The 17,740-nt window shown below is 37.3% G+C and overlaps 8 protein-coding genes across 8 annotated transcripts; 6 read left to right on the forward strand and 2 right to left on the reverse strand.

Annotated features, from left to right (window-relative positions):
• Window positions 1-1,537: 1,537 nt before the first annotated feature.
• Window positions 1,538-2,058, reverse strand: B0P05DRAFT_475591 (uncharacterized protein; the record flags this gene model as incomplete). The annotated part of the gene is made up of 3 exons (XM_051574850.1): window positions 1,538-1,571; window positions 1,749-1,851; window positions 1,911-2,058. 3 exons carry the CDS (start codon window positions 2,056-2,058, stop codon window positions 1,538-1,540), a joined length of 285 nt encoding a protein of 94 aa, XP_051432267.1.
• Window positions 2,059-2,687: 629 nt separating this feature from the next.
• Window positions 2,688-4,689, forward strand: B0P05DRAFT_589775 (uncharacterized protein; the record flags this gene model as incomplete). The annotated part of the gene is made up of 3 exons (XM_051582755.1): window positions 2,688-2,870; window positions 3,232-3,961; window positions 4,004-4,689. The coding sequence occupies 3 exons, from the start codon at window positions 2,688-2,690 to the stop codon at window positions 4,687-4,689; spliced, it is 1,599 nt and encodes a 532-aa protein (XP_051432268.1).
• Window positions 4,681-5,756, forward strand: B0P05DRAFT_208143 (uncharacterized protein). The gene is made up of 4 exons (XM_051573227.1): window positions 4,681-4,973; window positions 5,030-5,324; window positions 5,384-5,486; window positions 5,544-5,756. Exons 1-4 carry the CDS (start codon window positions 4,962-4,964, stop codon window positions 5,695-5,697), a joined length of 564 nt encoding a protein of 187 aa, XP_051432269.1. The 5' UTR covers window positions 4,681-4,961; the 3' UTR covers window positions 5,698-5,756.
• Window positions 5,757-8,018: 2,262 nt separating this feature from the next.
• On the forward strand, window positions 8,019-10,453 carry B0P05DRAFT_553306 (Gti1/Pac2 family-domain-containing protein). The gene is made up of 4 exons (XM_051579555.1): window positions 8,019-8,117; window positions 8,169-8,369; window positions 8,617-9,150; window positions 9,199-10,453. The coding sequence occupies exons 2-4, from the start codon at window positions 8,204-8,206 to the stop codon at window positions 10,299-10,301; spliced, it is 1,803 nt and encodes a 600-aa protein (XP_051432270.1). The 5' UTR covers window positions 8,019-8,117; window positions 8,169-8,203; the 3' UTR covers window positions 10,302-10,453.
• A 1,780-nt stretch (window positions 10,454-12,233) lies between these two features.
• On the forward strand, window positions 12,234-13,145 carry B0P05DRAFT_553309 (uncharacterized protein). Its single transcript, XM_051579556.1, has one exon. It carries the CDS (start codon window positions 12,440-12,442, stop codon window positions 12,719-12,721), a length of 282 nt encoding a protein of 93 aa, XP_051432271.1. The 5' UTR covers window positions 12,234-12,439; the 3' UTR covers window positions 12,722-13,145.
• On the forward strand, window positions 12,853-13,080 carry B0P05DRAFT_589779 (uncharacterized protein; the record flags this gene model as incomplete). The annotated part of the gene is made up of 2 exons (XM_051582756.1): window positions 12,853-12,964; window positions 13,019-13,080. The coding sequence occupies 2 exons, from the start codon at window positions 12,853-12,855 to the stop codon at window positions 13,078-13,080; spliced, it is 174 nt and encodes a 57-aa protein (XP_051432272.1).
• Window positions 13,146-13,254: 109 nt separating the features above from the next.
• B0P05DRAFT_553310 (Bystin-domain-containing protein) lies at window positions 13,255-14,796 on the forward strand. The gene is made up of 4 exons (XM_051579557.1): window positions 13,255-13,432; window positions 13,483-13,577; window positions 13,628-13,912; window positions 13,972-14,796. Exons 1-4 carry the CDS (start codon window positions 13,277-13,279, stop codon window positions 14,741-14,743), a joined length of 1,308 nt encoding a protein of 435 aa, XP_051432273.1. The 5' UTR covers window positions 13,255-13,276; the 3' UTR covers window positions 14,744-14,796.
• A 351-nt stretch (window positions 14,797-15,147) lies between these two features.
• B0P05DRAFT_475707 (kinase-like domain-containing protein) lies at window positions 15,148-16,819 on the reverse strand (the record flags this gene model as incomplete). The annotated part of the gene is made up of 2 exons (XM_051574856.1): window positions 15,148-15,861; window positions 15,902-16,819. The coding sequence occupies 2 exons, from the start codon at window positions 16,817-16,819 to the stop codon at window positions 15,148-15,150; spliced, it is 1,632 nt and encodes a 543-aa protein (XP_051432274.1).
• Between the last annotated feature and the right edge of the window lie 921 nt (window positions 16,820-17,740).

Here is a 17,740-nt window from a genome sequence, read left to right on the forward strand (position 1 = left end):
GACGATCCCAATATAGTTCTTGAAACAATAACCAATCGAGAAACTTACTTGAGTGCTAAACGCCCCGAAAAAGCTACTGGTGAACCATCAGTTACGAAGCCGTTGAAATCTAGTAATTTGATTAAATCAACCAAGTCATACAGTATTTATAGTGATACGACCAGAGAATCGTTTATCGACCGTATGCTTGAGCAACCGCAAGAGCGTGGCTTAGTGACTAAAGTTGCAAGAGAACTCAACGTGAAGTACCGTACTGTACTGAATTGGTGGCACATTTATGAAGAAACGGAAAGGGTGCCGTATAAAAATAGTGAAAAAAACAGTGGTCCAAAAAGCTCATTTACAACTGCAGCATAACGAGTACATTACCAAGCTACTTGACAACGACCCTCAGATATTTGCGGACGATATGATAAGTAACTTGACTGAACAATTCGAAGGCTTCACCATTTCAAAATCGCAAATGAACAACCATTTACGTAATACTATGCTTATCATTGTAAAAAAGCCATATTTTGAACCTGAAGTTAGAAACTCAGTAGAGAATCTCCAGACACGATTCGAATGGTTTATGAAATGGAAAGATTCTGATCTGGATTTTACAAAAAATTGTATTTTTATAGATGAAGCCGGTTTCCATATCAACATGAGACTCAATTGGGCCAGATCGAAAAGTGGAAAAAAGGCCATCGTAAAGCAACCACAAACCAGAGCACCAACACATACAATCATTGGTGCCATTCACTCCTCTAGCATTATTCACGTTGCTATCAGAAAACCACCACCAAAAAAAGAAATTGAGGCTGCTAAAAAAAAGAGCACTAACTGAAATTAGTGGAGAGAATACAGAGGTTAACGACGATTCTGCTGATAATAATTCAGTAAAAAAAGGTACAACAACTGCTCACTTCGTTAAGTTTATGAACGAAGTTATTGCTGTACTGGATGCCGAAGAAGCTTTTAAAGGAAGTTATATAGTTCTAGATAATGCTTCTATTCATAAGTCTAAGCCGATGATAAGAAAGATTGAAAGTAAGGGTTACAGAGTAATGTATCTGCCTCCCTACTCGCCTGAATTGAACCCTATTGAACAGTTTTGGGCAATAGTTAAAGGGAAGATGAAGCGTGACAGACTAATGAATGAAGAAAATCTGTCCAGTAGAATTACTGATGCTTGTAATGATATACTCATCAGTGACCTTAATGATTTCTGTAATCATTCTAAGCGCCAAATTGTTAATTGTTATAATAAGACACCTTTCTAATATACAGTCGTTCCAACGCCAAAGGGCAGTTTTTTTTTTTTTTTTTTTTTTTTTTTTTTTTTTTTTTTTTTTTTTGATATTTGGAAAAGGTTGTGAACCGGGTTCAGTAAAAAATGAACCGCGTTCAGTAAAACCGCGTTCAGTAAAGTCATAGAAGATCAATAAAAATATGCAAATTTTGAATAAGATGATGTATTTGGTATGAATAAAACTCGGCTAGTACATAAATATCTGCCAAACTTGATGATAAATATAGGACGACAGTTGAGTATTTAGACTTTTCTGGATCTTTGGACTGGTTTTGATCTACAATCAAAAGACGATAAAATTGTTGGATCACTCAGAACGGCCTCTCTCTTGAATTCGTGGAATTCGTTGTCATAAATTAATTTGTCAATGAGAACTGTCTTCAATTTCTTATGAGTACTAGCAAAGATGTGTTAGAAGCGTGACTAAAGCTGGTTTGTCTGTATGCAATTTAACTTGAAAAAATTTTGTAGATCACCAACATTGGTAGACAGTCCTGCGAAATCGATTGCTACAAGGCAAATGTCTGTTACTGATGAATTGATATACGAAATCATGGCTAAGAAAAACATCAGTATCAGTGTTGTTGTTGATAATCATTCACATGTTAACAAATACATTGAGTGTCTCCTTTTACACCTATCAAATCAGTGAGCAAATCAGGGTTGACATTCATGTCTCTTGAGGCGATATTGGCGGCGGCCGAACAAGACCATGACACAAAGACCGTGTCACATAAAGATCTTTCTTTTAAGCACTGCACCATGCTATTCAAAAGCCTTTTTCTGTTTTCTTCATCATTGCGACCAGTAGACTTCCTAGCATATCCAATGATGGTGCATCCTTGCTTTTTTAGAGAGCTTATGTGGTTTTGATAGCGCGGAATAGAAGTAGTGATGGATTTCACAACACCCTCTAACAGTAGAGAATAAATAATGGTATTTCTAAGAAATTCAAATAGTATATTACCTCTAAATTCATTCTTCGTCACACAAAGTCTCCTATAGCGCTTATCCAATCCTCTACTCCTCTTCCTAGTAAATGGCACACCCATAAAGCTAACTTTTCTTTTCGAACACCAAGTTGCAAACGCTATTTCAGACTTCTTGCTCATGCATTCAGTTTTCGAAATAACTGACTCATATATTTCTTTGTTTTCAACTTCTTGAAGGCAATAGACAGCTTCATTCTAGGTCGAAAGAAATTTCTCGCAAGAATTTCTTGAGACCGTCAGAACAAAATAGAAAATGTTATTATGCTAGAATCTTCTTTAAACTTTATTTTAAGCGAATTCAAAGGATATATAAAAGACAATAAATTTTCTATCTAAATCATTAATCTTCTTTTTCGCTCGGTCATTACCAGCTTACTTTTAACGTAACTACAACCTTCCTGATGTCAACTATCGAAGAACAACTTTTAGCTTTACAACAACAATTTGCATCACTTCAAGCTCGGATTCAAACGGCTTCTGTACCTACACCTATGCAGTCAGCGGATGACACTGCTATGCCTATGCAGTCAGAAGAAAATACTGCGGTTCCACCTCTTCATTCCTTCGGCACTCGCCCTCACTACGTGTGATATTTTGATAATAGAGTTATATAATAAGATGATATAGAGACAAAGGTAGATACTTTGAGACTGTTTTATGCAATTTTATTGTTGTTCTTTTTGACTATAAATTATTCTAGCATATTTATACATGAAGAGATGTCGGAGTAAGTAGTAGTAGAATTCATGCAAATGACTGAGTCTCTATTATCATAGACTACTTTAAATTAATTAAATAATGTAAATTATGGATTTCGGTTATAAGTCTTGATCTATTAGAAGATGCATTGTCTTATTCAGTACAAGAGGTTCTTTTATGTCTATTTCTGATGTAAATTGATTATGATATATTATAGTATGTAATTGAAGACTTATTTAATGTCAGATCATCACAACGTCAATACTTCAAGAACCAATGGATGATCAAGCCGTATATATTCCAACAACTCCAACTGACACGGGGCCCGTTTTCAATCGATCTATTTGCGGACAGGACAACCAAGCTGTTACCAAAGTACGTATCGTGGATGCCGGACCCAGACGCATTGCATACGGATGCGCTGTCCATACCATGGACTCAGTTTCCTCACCCATATGCCAATCCCCCATGGAATCTGATAACGCGAGTCCTGAACAAAATCAGGCAGTAACATCTTCCAATAGTGACTCTGGTGGTACCTTACTGGCCCAGTGCTCTTTGATTTCTCCTTCTTCAGCGGATGGCTCTCGATTCCCCTTGGCTACTTCCACCACAAGCGGTGCAAACGACTTCTCCCAGGACTCCTCACCCATTACAACTACAGAATTGGATGCTCTCCGTGTGGCGACTTTCAGGCAACAATTGATGGATAAGAATCTCAACGCACAAGCGGTTGAGGACTTATTTTCTCAGAAGTTAGCTCCCACTGGTACCAATCTAAGTTACCGCAAGAATCAACTTAGATTCCTGGAATGGGCTATCCGTCATAATATTTCCATTACGGTGTTTACTCCCACGGATATGGTCAACTTTTTGGCGGATATGCGCACTGATCATAATTTACAAGCTTCGACTCTAAAAACAGTAAGAGCAGCAGTTTCGCATCTTCATAATAACCCAAAAGTTATTCGAGAAAGTGAAGAAGTCAGCTCTTACATAGAATCCAGGCTTAGATAAGAACCCCCTGTTTCCATCCATCGACCCACCATCGATGTCTCTCCAGCGTTAGCCTATGCTCGATCCATCGTTTCACGAACGACAACTCCTATCAAGCTGCTCCTACAGAAATTGGCTTTCTTATTGGCAATGTCGGCTCTCCTTCGCCCTTCAGACCTGGAACGAATTCCTTACAGCTCATGTTCCATCACGGACAATGGATGTCTCACCTTTACTGTGGTTGCACCTAAAGAAACTCGTGGCAAAAGACGTATCATCAAGCCTTTCACAGTCTACCCTCATGCGTCCGACTTTGAACTCTGCCCAGTGCAATGCTTCAAGTTTCTGCGGGACCATCCTGTGTTGGCGGCTCGTCCTTCTGGTTCCCAACTCTTTGTGAAATCTCACCTCATCCATCAGTCCCTGTCTTCTTCAACTATTTCGACCTGGCTACACAGGGATTTTATTAAACGATGTACATCTGAACCTAATGTCTCTATTCGGGCTATGGCGTCTTCTCGGGCTTTAGATCTTGGGATTCCTAAAGACCACATTGTTACTCTCGGTAACTGGGCCTCGTCTGCTACTTTCGAAAACCACTATCAACGAAATCAGATGACACAGGTTGACTTTACTTCGACGATTCTTTCGGACCCACCGGACCAATACTTTGATGCTTCTGATAAATTTTTCTCTGGATCAGCATAATAACATTTCCTATTTTGTTCTGACGGTCTCAAGAAATTCTTGCGAGAAATTTCTTTCGACCTAGAATGAAGCTGTCTATTGCCTTCAAGAAGTTGAAAACAAAGAAATATATGAGTCAGTTATTTCGAAAACTGAATGCATGAGCAAGAAGTCTGAAATAGCGTTTGCAACTTGGTGTTCGAAAAGAAAAGTTAGCTTTATGGGTGTGCCATTTACTAGGAAGAGGAGTAGAGGATTGGATAAGCGCTATAGGAGACTTTGTGTGACGAAGAATGAATTTAGAGGTAATATACTATTTGAATTTCTTAGAAATACCATTATTTATTCTCTACTGTTAGAGGGTGTTGTGAAATCCATCACTACTTCTATTCCGCGCTATCAAAACCACATAAGCTCTCTAAAAAAGCAAGGATGCACCATCATTGGATATGCTAGGAAGTCTACTGGTCGCAATGATGAAGAAAACAGAAAAAGGCTTTTGAATAGCATGGTGCAGTGCTTAAAAGAAAGATCTTTATGTGACACGGTCTTTGTGTCATGGTCTTGTTCGGCCGCCGCCAATATCGCCTCAAGAGACATGAATGTCAACCCTGATTTGCTCACTGATTTGATAGGTGTAAAAGGAGACACTCAATGTATTTGTTAACATGTGAATGATTATCAACAACAACACTGATACTGATGTTTTTCTTAGCCATGATTTCGTATATCAATTCATCAGTAACAGACATTTGCCTTGTAGCAATCGATTTCGCAGGACTGTCTACCAATGTTGGTGATCTACAAAATTTTTTCAAGTTAAATTGCATACAGACAAACCAGCTTTAGTCACGCTTCTAACACATCTTTGCTAGTACTCATAAGAAATTGAAGACAGTTCTCATTGACAAATTAATTTATGACAACGAATTCCACGAATTCAAGAGAGAGGCCGTTCTGAGTGATCCAACAATTTTATCGTCTTTTGATTGTAGATCAAAACCAGTCCAAAGATCCAGAAAAGTCTAAATACTCAACTGTCGTCCTATATTTATCATCAAGTTTGGCAGATATTTATGTACTAGCCGAGTTTTATTCATACCAAATACATCATCTTATTCAAAATTTGCATATTTTTATTGATCTTCTATGACTTTACTGAACGCGGTTTTACTGAACGCGGTTCATTTTTTACTGAACCCGGTTCACAACCTTTTCCAAATATCAAAAAAAAAAAAAAAAAAAAAAAAAAAAAAAAAAAAAAAAAAAAACTGCCCTTTGGCTGTATATTAGAAAGGTGTCTTATTATAACAATTAACAATTTGGCGCTTAGAATGATTACAGAAATCATTAAGGTCACTGATGAGTATATCATTACAAGCATCAGTAATTCTACTGGACAGATTTTCTTCATTCATTAGTCTGTCACGCTTCATCTTCCCTTTAACTATTGCCCAAAACTGTTCAATAGGGTTCAATTCAGGCGAGTAGGGAGGCAGATACATTACTCTGTAACCCTTACTTTCAATCTTTCTTATCATCGGCTTAGACTTATGAATAGAAGCATTATCTAGAACTATATAACTTCCTTTAAAAGCTTCTTCGGCATCCAGTACAGCAATAACTTCGTTCATAAACTTAACGAAGTGAGCAGTTGTTGTACCTTTTTTTACTGAATTATTATCAGCAGAATCGTCGTTAACCTCTGTATTCTCTCCACTAATTTCAGTTAGTGCTCTTTTTTTTAGCAGCCTCAATTTCTTTTTTTGGTGGTGGTTTTCTGATAGCAACGTGAATAATGCTAGAGGAGTGAATGGCACCAATGATTGTATGTGTTGGTGCTCTGGTTTGTGGTTGCTTTACGATGGCCTTTTTTCCACTTTTCGATCTGGCCCAATTGAGTCTCATGTTGATATGGAAACCGGCTTCATCTATAAAAATACAATTTTTTGTAAAATCCAGATCAGAATCTTTCCATTTCATAAACCATTCGAATCGTGTCTGGAGATTCTCTACTGAGTTTCTAACTTCAGGTTCAAAATATGGCTTTTTTACAATGATAAGCATAGTATTACGTAAATGGTTGTTCATTTGCGATTTTGAAATGGTGAAGCCTTCGAATTGTTCAGTCAAGTTACTTATCATATCGTCCGCAAATATCTGAGGGTCGTTGTCAAGTAGCTTGGTAATGTACTCGTTATGCTGCAGTTGTAAATGAGCTTTTTGGACCACTGTTTTTTTCACTATTTTTATACGGCACCCTTTCCGTTTCTTCATAAATGTGCCACCAATTCAGTACAGTACGGTACTTCACGTTGAGTTCTCTTGCAACTTTAGTCACTAAGCCACGCTCTTGCGGTTGCTCAAGCATACGGTCGATAAACGATTCTCTGGTCGTATCACTATAAATACTGTATGACTTGGTTGATTTAATCAAATTACTAGATTTCAACGGCTTCGTAACTGATGGTTCACCAGTAGCTTTTTCGGGGCGTTTAGCACTCAAGTAAGTTTCTCGATTGGTTATTGTTTCAAGAACTATATTGGGATCGTCAATTTGTGTTAAAACATCTTCTTTTGGATTGCAAACTTTTTCTCCATGTTCATTGAAAAGGTTTTCTTGTCCATCTTCATAAAAGAATGTAGTTATATTTTTATAAACAAAAAACAAAAAAAACCGCCAAAACATCTGCAATTCTTCGGCCAATTTAGTTAACCTTATGACATTTATTTTTTAAAATCCGATTGATTTTTTTCTGACTTTCGGCCAATTATTTTTTAGAAAACGCCAATTTCCATAAGCCTGACTGTACATGGTCTGTGCGACATTTGTATTAAAATAAGGGATGCTTGTTGCAATCTCTTTAGAGTCGCACCAGCTATGACATGAGATAAGAATGACAGCTTACTAATGCTCAATTCGAGGATAAACATACACACATACACACACACACACACACACACACACATATATATATATATACACGTATATATCATGTCATAATAATTCTGAAATATGCACCAGTGTTTTTACTATCAAATTGATTTAGGTCGATAGTTTCAAACTCCATTTGTTTGTATCAATTCCCCCGCGACTAACCCCTGCGTCCAGTTGAGTTTAGGCAAAAAAAATTATAAAGAAGATTATTTCCCTTACATCTTTTTTTTAAAGTTTAAGTTTTATAGAAATCAAAAAGTAAAAAGAAACAAGACAAAAGTAAATCACAAAGATTGCCTGTGCTTTTCCCTCTTTTTTTCTCTCTTTACGGAATTAAATTGTACCGACATTTATTTTATTTTATGTGTGTACAACCACCATAATTTTCTTTTTTATTTTAGTTTTCTTGGTTTTTCTTCTTTTCCTTTCTCTGTTTTGTATTTGACTTTTCTAATTCTTTTTTCTTTTTTGATTTTTTTTTCTTTTCGAAAGTTAAAAGAAGCAAACAAAGGTTTGCTTTTCATTTTTTTTCTTTTGTATTTATATTTTTTGTTTTATATAGCATAAAAAAAAAGAGAAAAAGACACCTTAAACAACATGGCAGAAACCTTTCACGGCTATATTGAAACAACTCAAGATGTTTTGCTTATTTTTGAGGGTTGTAGAAGAGGTTTGATACCCAGAGTTTGTAGAAGACTTCAAGAAAAAGAACGACGCATGATACGATCTGGTTCAGTCTTTGTCTTTGATGAAAGAGAATCAGGTAAATGAATTCAACACTATTTTTATTTCTTGCGTGCGTGTGTACATGTGTGTCTAGATGTGTTTGTGTGCGTGTATATAAATATATACGTTTGTGTGTGAGTGTAAAGCGGAGAGAAAAGATAAGGAGGAGAATTTCTTCGGGCGTTGTGGCGGTACCATAAATCAGAAACAACCATCTGAATGCCAATTTGATGGCATAAGGGGGATTTAAACGCTAGATACTAATACAAATTTGACATGTTTAGGTATCAAAAGATGGACTGATGGTCTTGTATGGAGTCCCTCTCGTATTCTCGGTAACTTTTTGATTTACCGTGAACTTGACAAGCGTACTCCAGGAGAGAAGAAACTGTCTATTTCCAGCGCATCAAATGACTCAAGACAACGTAGCTACAGCGCAGATCAAACAGCTTTGAATGTCGCATCTGGTATGTCGGCAGATCGCAACCGTGAGCGCCGGCTGGTCGGCAGTCTCTCTGATTCTTACCGCTTTCGTAAAGATGGTCTCATAAAAAAGACCATGTCCATCATTGTCAACGGTGTAGCTCAACACTTGATTTCATACTACCTTCCTAGTGATATCATCAACAATAAGCTTCGTACTCCTTCCTCTGTGCCCGAGTTGGCTAGCTTGGAAATCTCTCCTGACTTGCTTGTCAAACAAAACTTTAGAATTCCTCCCATGGTGGAACCCTCTTTTGATCATAATGAGGCCAGTATGGCGGGAGGATTGACAAGTTCTATTAGTCCTGTAGAATCGATGTCGAGTCCTTATGCAAGTAAGTTTTATCTATGTCTTTATGTTGATACTGATTCACTGTGTTTAGCTGACAGACGTATTCATCCATTTCGTAGTATGTCTATGGGGTCGCTTCGTACTCATAACAATTATCAACCTCCTCCTGCTAACAATTTCTCCAACATTGGTCGACCTGATATGAGCAACCCCCAACAGAATTTGATGTATTCTTCTTTTGGACAAAGAATGGACATGGACGAAAACAAAATGACTAGCAACAACAGCTTTTATTATGGCAACCAACCCATACCTTCGATTTATAATAGCAACAGTAATCATCAAAGCAACCATACTGCTGCTACCGCTACGACGAACACTAGTACAACGAGTAGTACCAACAACAATGGCTTTCCTCCTTTACCGTCACCCTCTAGTATGACTTCCTCACCTAACACACCTATGCTTTCACCTGTACGCCAATCCTTTTCTCAAACACGCCATTACTCCATACCTTCTGTCTCAACCGGACCTCCTCTTTCTCGATTTGGACCACATCGTGCTAGTTTTGATTTAAACAATCTAGATAATCGTCCTCCACATTCTGTTCATCCACATATGATGCCTGACATGTACGGTAATGATCAACGTATCAAGAATGATGCTTTGGACATACATGATTCTACCAATTCATCTAGTCCTCATATTGGACAATTACTTAACCCAGTTCATCCGTTGAATGCCGTCAAGGATTCTAATGAGACAAATTCGCAACAATTGTTCCAAACAATGGGAATGACAAGTGCTTCTTCAGGTTACCCAGACTATACAAGTCCAAGTGTTCCTACATCAAGTACATCAACTCATAGTCGGCCCTCTTTTGACAGTTCTAAATTACCTTCAATTTCAAACGAGACTGATATGATGCAACAGCAACAACAACAGCAACAACAACAACAACAACAGCAGCATCAACAACAACACAATACAGGTTTCAACACATACGGGGGAAACTATTACATTCAAAGACAACAACAGCATCCTCATCCATTAACAAATACCCATTCTTCTACTACGATCAACAATGTCAATCCCATGTTTAGGAACGGAATGGTTCTTCCACAATCATCTTCAATGTACGACGATTCTCAAATAAGCCCGGAACTCGGAATGGAACCTTTGACATTAAAATAACTTGTACTATTTTGATTTTCTTTTTTAAAAATGTAATATTGTTGCTTTTCCTCTCCTCTTTATATTTATATATGTATTGAAATAAACGACCATAAACTGCTATATAGAAAGTGATTGACATTGCGTGATTTTCTCTCTCGCTCTTTTTATTGGGCTTTGTTCAACATGATACACAGATTGTTTTTAAATCGGCGTTTACTCGAGCTGATGAAGAGGATACAAATTGTTGAGTCGATACACAAAATCAAGTTCTTCTGAGAGAAATATGATGTTTTGATACAAGCTAAGGTACGTGGTTTGTCCCTGTTGGTTTGACATGTGTATATCCTTTTTTAAAGACAAAGGGTTATCAAGTTCTTTTTAGGTTAGAATATGCATCAATGATATCATCATAAGCATATACAGCTCTCCGCGGATGAAATTCTTTTAATCAAACAACGAATTATATTCAGCATTGCATTTAAAGAGACAACAGTAAAAAAAAAAAAGGAAAAAGGGGAGAAAGAGACATTTTTACATTAGCAATGACATGCTTTTTTATTTGTTTATTTAGTGGAGCTTATTCTGACAGGATCATGTTTCAATTTTTATAAGCAAGAGACAGAGATTCCAGCTCAATGAAAAAGTTTATGCCCTAAGATGATCAATTTAGTCAGATTCATGTTGCTTTATTCATTTAAAGGGATGTTTCCAACAAAAATCTCTATAAAAAGAGAGAGTATATCCGAATAATTTTTTGACGAAATGCTTTCTTTTAGCACAGAAAACAACTTGCCTACTCCAAGAAATAATCATTTTTATGAAAACACATTGATCTTGAAAAGGTTGTAGTTGCAAGTATTTGATAAGAGAAGAGAACAAGTCTAATTTAGGTCTTTTCTGCGCAAGGTGGCATTGATTTCACTAAATCATGTAAATCATTTTGATATATCACTTGAAGCAAAAATAAATTGAATATACCAAAGGGGACAGGCGAACACATAGGCCTGTATAACTACACAAAGGGAGCATAACGCTCTTTTATATATGCATAAATGCTCCAAATACCTACAAACAATGCTTGCTAACATCCATGGTACCTTTAGAGTTGATTTGGAAAAAAAAAGTGATTTGTAAAATTTGGTCAAAATGGCCTTTTAAGCAAAGGGTACTATTCACGAAAAAAGCTCACTTTGACAACTTCTGGTCTTCTTTTTGACGCTACAAGACGAAAGATAGAGCTATCAATGAGGTAAAATACTCAGAATGTGCGTCTGACGCTGTAGTTTTTGGCGAACGTGCTTGCTTGCTTATTGTACTATGAAAATGGTACGATATGAGCCAAAAACCTCGTAGTCATTTCTGTCTATTTACTCAATATTTTGGCACCAAAGCTATTATTTTTTCTATATCAATCGACTCAGAAAACAAAGATCTACAACTTTTTTTTTTCACTGCATCAAAGCTGAATAACTGCATCTTCATGCAGTTCTCAACAAAAGTCCGATTTTGATGCGGCAGCAAGAAGAGTTGGAGTTGCCTTCCATTTTAATCTTCGCATATTGCCATCTGGTATGTCCTATGTTTGTTTACACCCACATTTACATCATAAAATACCTATCTTTTTACTTCTCCATGCTTCTTAGCACCCTAAGTAACATACAATAGCTTTGAAAGATTTATTACTAACACGTTTTATATGACGTCTAGGGCAGAAATGCTCAAAACACAGCTTAGACAGGCCAATCTTTGATGGGTTATTGCTCGACAATTACATTACCAACAAGGCTATTTTTTTCATTTAAAACATGTTCTTTCGAGTCCAAGAATTGAATGGTGCCATTGGTTTGGCACCTGGATGAAGTTTATTTTTCGATCAAGAATTTTTTGGAATAAGCCAATATAGGTCTGATCCAGCCGAAATCAAACAAGGCCATCTCTAGGTACTTTTGAAGAAAAGGAAGCGAGCTTACTAAGACGAAAAAGTCAACCTTATTTAAGCATTGGCTTCAAATCTGCATTTAAAGTTCATTGTACACTATGAGTAACGTAAAAGAGGTTCATTTCAACAGATATCGACTAATAAACAGACATTTACAGTTGTATTGCTTTTTTTCTATTCAAATATTGGTTCTTATAACTTTTGGTGTCAAGTGGTGATGCGAAAAGGTACAACCCACTTGGCTCTTGACCTTGAAGGCTCTCAAGCCGGTTTCTACAATGTCAAGTTCTACGGTTTCCAAGATACCTTTTTGATTAACCGTGGCGGTAGTGGCTACTTCAAGAACTGTTACATTGAAGGCTCTGTTGATTTTATCTGGGGTTATGGCACTGGTTACTTCCAAGGCTCTACCATTGCTTCTAACTCCGAGGCTATGTTACTGCCCATAACCGTGATTCTGCCAGCAGCACAGGCGGCTTCTACTTTAACAGCTGTGTGATCAAGGCCACTGTTCCTTCTGGCACTCTTGCTTCTACTTATGACCCTTCCATTGCCTTCACTTCTGTCTCTAAAGCCATCAACACATGTTATTTAGGTCGTCCCTAGAACCAAAATGCCCATGTTGTCTACATGTACTCTACCCTCAACAACCACATCAATCCTGCTGGTTGGTCTCAATGGAGTAACTCGAGTCCCAATACTTCTGGTGTGACTTTTGCCGAATACAGCAACAATGGCCCCAGTGCTTGATCTTCTGCTCGTGTCTCTTTTGCTAAACAATTAACTGCTGCTCAAGTCTCTCAATACAGTGCAGCCAAGGTATTTGGTTCCACTTTTTGGATTGATTCCTCAGGTTAATTCATTTTTAAACTAAATTTATCCAGAGTTGAAACACTATTTTAAGTGCTTCTCATATATCTTTTGTTCAAGAGAAGCATAGTTGTCTTCAAAAAAACAGTGGTCACTTTATGCAAGTCACAAGCCTCTGTCTTTTTTTTTTTATTTTTATTTTTTTTGTTTGACAACTTATCCTTTTTTTTTCAATACTTATACTATGGGAAAAGACGCAACAAAAGGAAAAGGTGCCCGTGCTCAAAGACATGATCCTCTTCATGTCCAGTTAGCTGATATGCCAGAAAATACCCTCATGAAGAAAGCACCTCGTCAAAAGTTTATTGATCGTAACAGCAAGGAAGAAGAAACAGGAGAGGTACCGCTTATTCACTTGTGATAGAAACCATGGTTAACACAAGAACATAGGAATACTTGGATGCCAAACTATCGAAGAAGATCTTGAAGATCGCTAGAGAACAACAAGAACAAATTGAAAAGCAAGAAGCAGACGAAGAAGAAAGGTGAGTCCGTTTGATGTGTCCTTAATATTGATACTGATGTATTCATAAAGAGATCCTGTCAATAAGGCCAAATTCCCTTTAGGTTTTGATCCTGATGAAGAAGAAATTGATGAAGTGGATCAATATGGAGATTATGAAGAACTTGAAATTGATGCTGCTGATGCAGACATTTTAGAAAAGTTCTTACCTAGTGCACCTAAACAGAAAAAGACATTGGCTGATTTGATTATGGAAAAGATCAATGAAAAGAATGCAGCTGAAGGTCGTGAAGCAATTGAAGAAGAAGATGAATTGTCTCCTTCTATGAATCCTAAGGTTGTTGAAGTCTACACCAAGTAAGTATCTTATTTATTTCTCTGGGATTTTTTTTTTCTTTACTGATGATCATCTGCAGAGTGGGTCAATTGCTGAGTCGCTACAAGTCTGGTAAATTACCCAAGGCTTTTAAGATTATTCCTTCTCTACCCAATTGGGAAGAAATCTTGTATTTAACAGGCCCTGAATCATGGACCCCTCATGCTACTTATGAAGCTACTCGTATGTTTGTATCTAATTTGAAAGCCAAGCAAGTTCAACGTTTCTTTGCTCTTGTCTTGTTGGATCGTGTCCGTGATGATATTCAAGAAAACAAGAAACTGAGCTACCATTTGTACTTGGCACTCAAGAAAGCATTGTATAAACCAGCTGCATTCTTCAAGGGTATCTTGTTCCCCTTATGTGAATCAGGCAACTGTACCCTAAAGGAAGCTGCTATCTTGGGCAGTGTGTTAGCCAAGGTCTCTATTCCTGTCTTGCACTCTTCTGCTGCTGTCTTGCGTCTGTCTGAAATGGAATACACAGGTCCTAATTCATTGTTTATCCGTATCTTATTGGACAAGAAATATGCTTTACCCTTCAAGGTGGTGGATGCCCTTGTGATGCATTTTGCTCGATTTATGAACGATGAGCGTGTTATGCCTGTTCTTTGGCATCAATCCATGCTTGTGTTTGTCCAACGTTATAAAAGTGATTTAGTGAGTGAACAAAAGGATATTTTATTAGAAGTTGTCAAGCATAAATTCCATCCTGGTATTACACCTGAAATACGTCGTGAAATTGTTCATTCTGAAGCAAGAGATGTCATGTTAACTGAAAGAGATGATGATGATATTATGATGATGGATTAAAGATGTATATTTCCCCCCCCCCCTCCCTTATATTTTTTTTTTTTTTGCAGCGCTATAGATAATAATAATAATAAAAAAGAAATCAATTGTATTTATTACATAGTAGGACTTGTTGTTGTATTAGGCGTAGTTGTATTAGGTGACTGTATAGAATTGGATTGATTAGCAGCTGCTAATCTTTTACCTTTAAGCATATTCTTTAACGCTCTTAATGCAAACACAGTTAAGCCAATACCAGCCCAATCTTCATCATGCAAGTCACGCAAATCCCCCACCGTCATGATATCTTGGTTCTGTAGTTTTCTTGCCCATTCATGTGCCTTATCTGCACCTCGATGAGATGCTTGTGCACAGTCTGCCACAAATACACTGATGTCTGTATCATCCGAGTATTCTATTCAGTGTTAATGTCTATCTATCTTGTCGATTCCCTCACCATCTAGAATATGATTCACTAATTTCTCTCGTTCTTTGTCATCAGGATGGCCGCCATTCAGTGTCATATTTGCCATTGTATCTGACATTTCAGTATTGGAAGCAGTCTTGAGTTCTTCCAGTTCTCTTAAACTACGCAATGCATTTTTATACCTTGATTCAGCTGCTTGTGCTCTTGATTCAAAGTCATTGCATTTCTGCTCTACTTCTAACACACGATCAGTGGCATGGCTTAACTCTTCCCTTGTTCGGTCCAGTTCATTTCGAATATCACTTTCCCTTCTCCAGACAGATCGACGCACTTGTTCTGCTTGTTCTGACTCTGAGGGTTTTTCAATATCACGTAAAATGCGGTTGATTTCTTTAGTGATATGGTGCTGGTATCGTTCAGGCAAAACTTGTTCTTCAATCATTTCACGTACTACTTCCTCAGCTGTGTCTGTCTCGACATTGAAATCAAACTTGACAGAGAGTTTATCCATGCCTTTAAAGACAACTTGCAATGTCAAGTGAATGTTGTCTGGATCAGCAGCCAACAAGACAACATCAGGTTCAACTGCTAGGAATGAATGCTCAAGAATGTCTTGTGCTGACATGCGTTCATGTTCATTTCCAAGGCAATTGTCAATCACACCAAGTACTTCTGGATTCTGTACTCGAGACAAGCAAGCAGGTTTAATGCCCTAATAGGATCAGTTCAAGTTCTAAGAAGACTCTACTTACAGAAGACACCTTTTTATAGATTTGCGCTGCATTTTTACATTCACCATAAGGATATTCACCTGTAGCCATTTCCAACAGACACATACCAAAAGCATAGATATCCACTTTTTCATTATACCCTTGCTCCTCATACATTTCTGGTGCCATGAATTCAGGTGTGCCAATCAATGTGTATTTCTTGCCCAACTTCATCTCTGCTGTACCCATATCACCAATCTTGACTTCTCCATGAGCACCATTAATAAATATGTTATCGCACTTGATATCTCGATGAATAATAGGTGGGTTATGACCATGTAAATAAGCAAGACCTTTCAGAATCTGTCGAGACCATCGCTTGATAATCTTGAGATTAGGCAAAGGAGCCAGTTTACGAATATATTCTCGAAGCGTACCCGACGTCATGAGTTCAGTAATAAACACGAATTCGTTATCACCGTACCAAGCATCATGAAATGCAATGATGTTCGGATGGCGTACTGACTTGAGAATCTGTATTTCGTGTTCTAGGTCCTTGTTATTGGGAGATTGCATAGCTTGCATCGTGTTCCAAGCTACCTCATAACCCTCTTCTCGATCAATCGCTTTATAGACCACTTTGTAAGCACCTTTACCCAGTAGTGTATTGAGACGAACATAACGTTCATTAGGTGCTACTTCAACTACTTTTTCAGAATCATGAGAGCGAGATTGATCGTTGATATCGTTGGTTGGTATGCCATAATCCAGGTTAGATGTGGTATTGACAGTCCGTTGAAAAGCAGTGTAATCTATTGACTGTGGAGGTGGTATGTCACTATTCGTGTTGTAGCTTTGTGAGAGAGGTGCGTAATAGTTGGAGTATTCATGTTCGTTGTCTGTATTGAAGCTTACACGCAGATTATTGGTTTCTTGTGGTATGGTATTATCAGAAGACATGATAGCGAAAGCAGTGTCTTCACAGAAATGGGCGATAAAATGCAAGAAGGGACTGTTCTTGAAAATGAGATCATTCCAATATAAAATCCGAAGTTAGCTTTCGAGCGTTAATAGAAAAGAAAATTGAATAGTCACAGTGAACAGTTCACTTAAAGTGTCTTTCCTGCAAAAGGATACAGCGAAAAGAGAAAAAAAAAAGAATCCTGTACAAAAAGAAGGTAGCAACTATTTATGCAATTGGTATTAAATGTGCTGTTTCTGGATAAGCCATAAAAAAGACCTATTTTTCTATCTATTTTGGTATGAATTCAAGGATAAAAGGTCATAAAGAACACAAAGGAAAGTGAAAGCAAAAGCTAGTCGAAAATACAAGTCTTGTGTGTATATGTCATGAATGAGCATAACAAATTACAACAAAACTGACAAAAATGCAAAAGCATTTTATTATTTTAAAAAACAATGCTGTTTGGTAACGCCTTCTCACACAAATTCAGTCAATTCTGTACTGAAGATGATTTGATTCTAAGGATGATGAAAACATAAACAACACTCTTGATTATTTTTTGTTCTAACAGTATAAATGATCTACTTTTTCTTTTTGTCTCTTCTTCTATGTAAGTATATCATTTCAGTTTAGTAAAAATGTATCTTCACTTTGATTATACACACAAGACTTTAAAGTCAATGCTTTGTTGCTCTCTCAATCTAAATCACAAGGATTATCACTCTCACAAAAGACACAACTGCAAGAGCTCTTTGTATAGGACTGGCTTCAAGTTCCTGTCAAGGCTTATCTGTTCAAGTTGGTACAGTTCTCGGCATTGTTCGCTTGTCCTGACTTCTTTTATTGAATAAAAAGATGCCGAGAATAGATAAACTGTGATATTTGCCTAGAAGAAGTTTCTCCTTGATAACGTAGGC

Source organism: Gilbertella persicaria (assembly GCF_025201335.1).
Source record: "Gilbertella persicaria strain CBS 190.32 chromosome Unknown B0P05scaffold_37, whole genome shotgun sequence".
Taxonomy (NCBI): domain Eukaryota; kingdom Fungi; phylum Mucoromycota; class Mucoromycetes; order Mucorales; family Choanephoraceae; genus Gilbertella; species Gilbertella persicaria.

Coding starts and splice junctions, on each gene's coding strand:
- B0P05DRAFT_208143 (XM_051573227.1), top strand. Junction 5,325..5,383: donor TGTAAAAGGAGACACTCAAT/GTATTTGTTAAC, acceptor TGTTTTTCTTAG/CCATGATTTCGTATATCAAT. Junction 5,487..5,543: donor GATCTACAAAATTTTTTCAA/GTTAAATTGCAT, acceptor CATCTTTGCTAG/TACTCATAAGAAATTGAAGA.
- B0P05DRAFT_553306 (XM_051579555.1), top strand. CDS start 8,204: ATGGCAGAAACCTTTCACGGCTATATTGAAACAACTCAAGATGTTTTG. Junction 8,370..8,616: donor CTTTGATGAAAGAGAATCAG/GTAAATGAATTC, acceptor TGACATGTTTAG/GTATCAAAAGATGGACTGAT. Junction 9,151..9,198: donor GATGTCGAGTCCTTATGCAA/GTAAGTTTTATC, acceptor CACTGTGTTTAG/CTGACAGACGTATTCATCCA.
- B0P05DRAFT_553309 (XM_051579556.1), top strand. CDS start 12,440: ATGCGAAAAGGTACAACCCACTTGGCTCTTGACCTTGAAGGCTCTCAA.
- B0P05DRAFT_553310 (XM_051579557.1), top strand. CDS start 13,277: ATGGGAAAAGACGCAACAAAAGGAAAAGGTGCCCGTGCTCAAAGACAT. Junction 13,578..13,627: donor GAAGCAGACGAAGAAGAAAG/GTGAGTCCGTTT, acceptor GTATTCATAAAG/AGATCCTGTCAATAAGGCCA. Junction 13,913..13,971: donor GTTGTTGAAGTCTACACCAA/GTAAGTATCTTA, acceptor GATCATCTGCAG/AGTGGGTCAATTGCTGAGTC.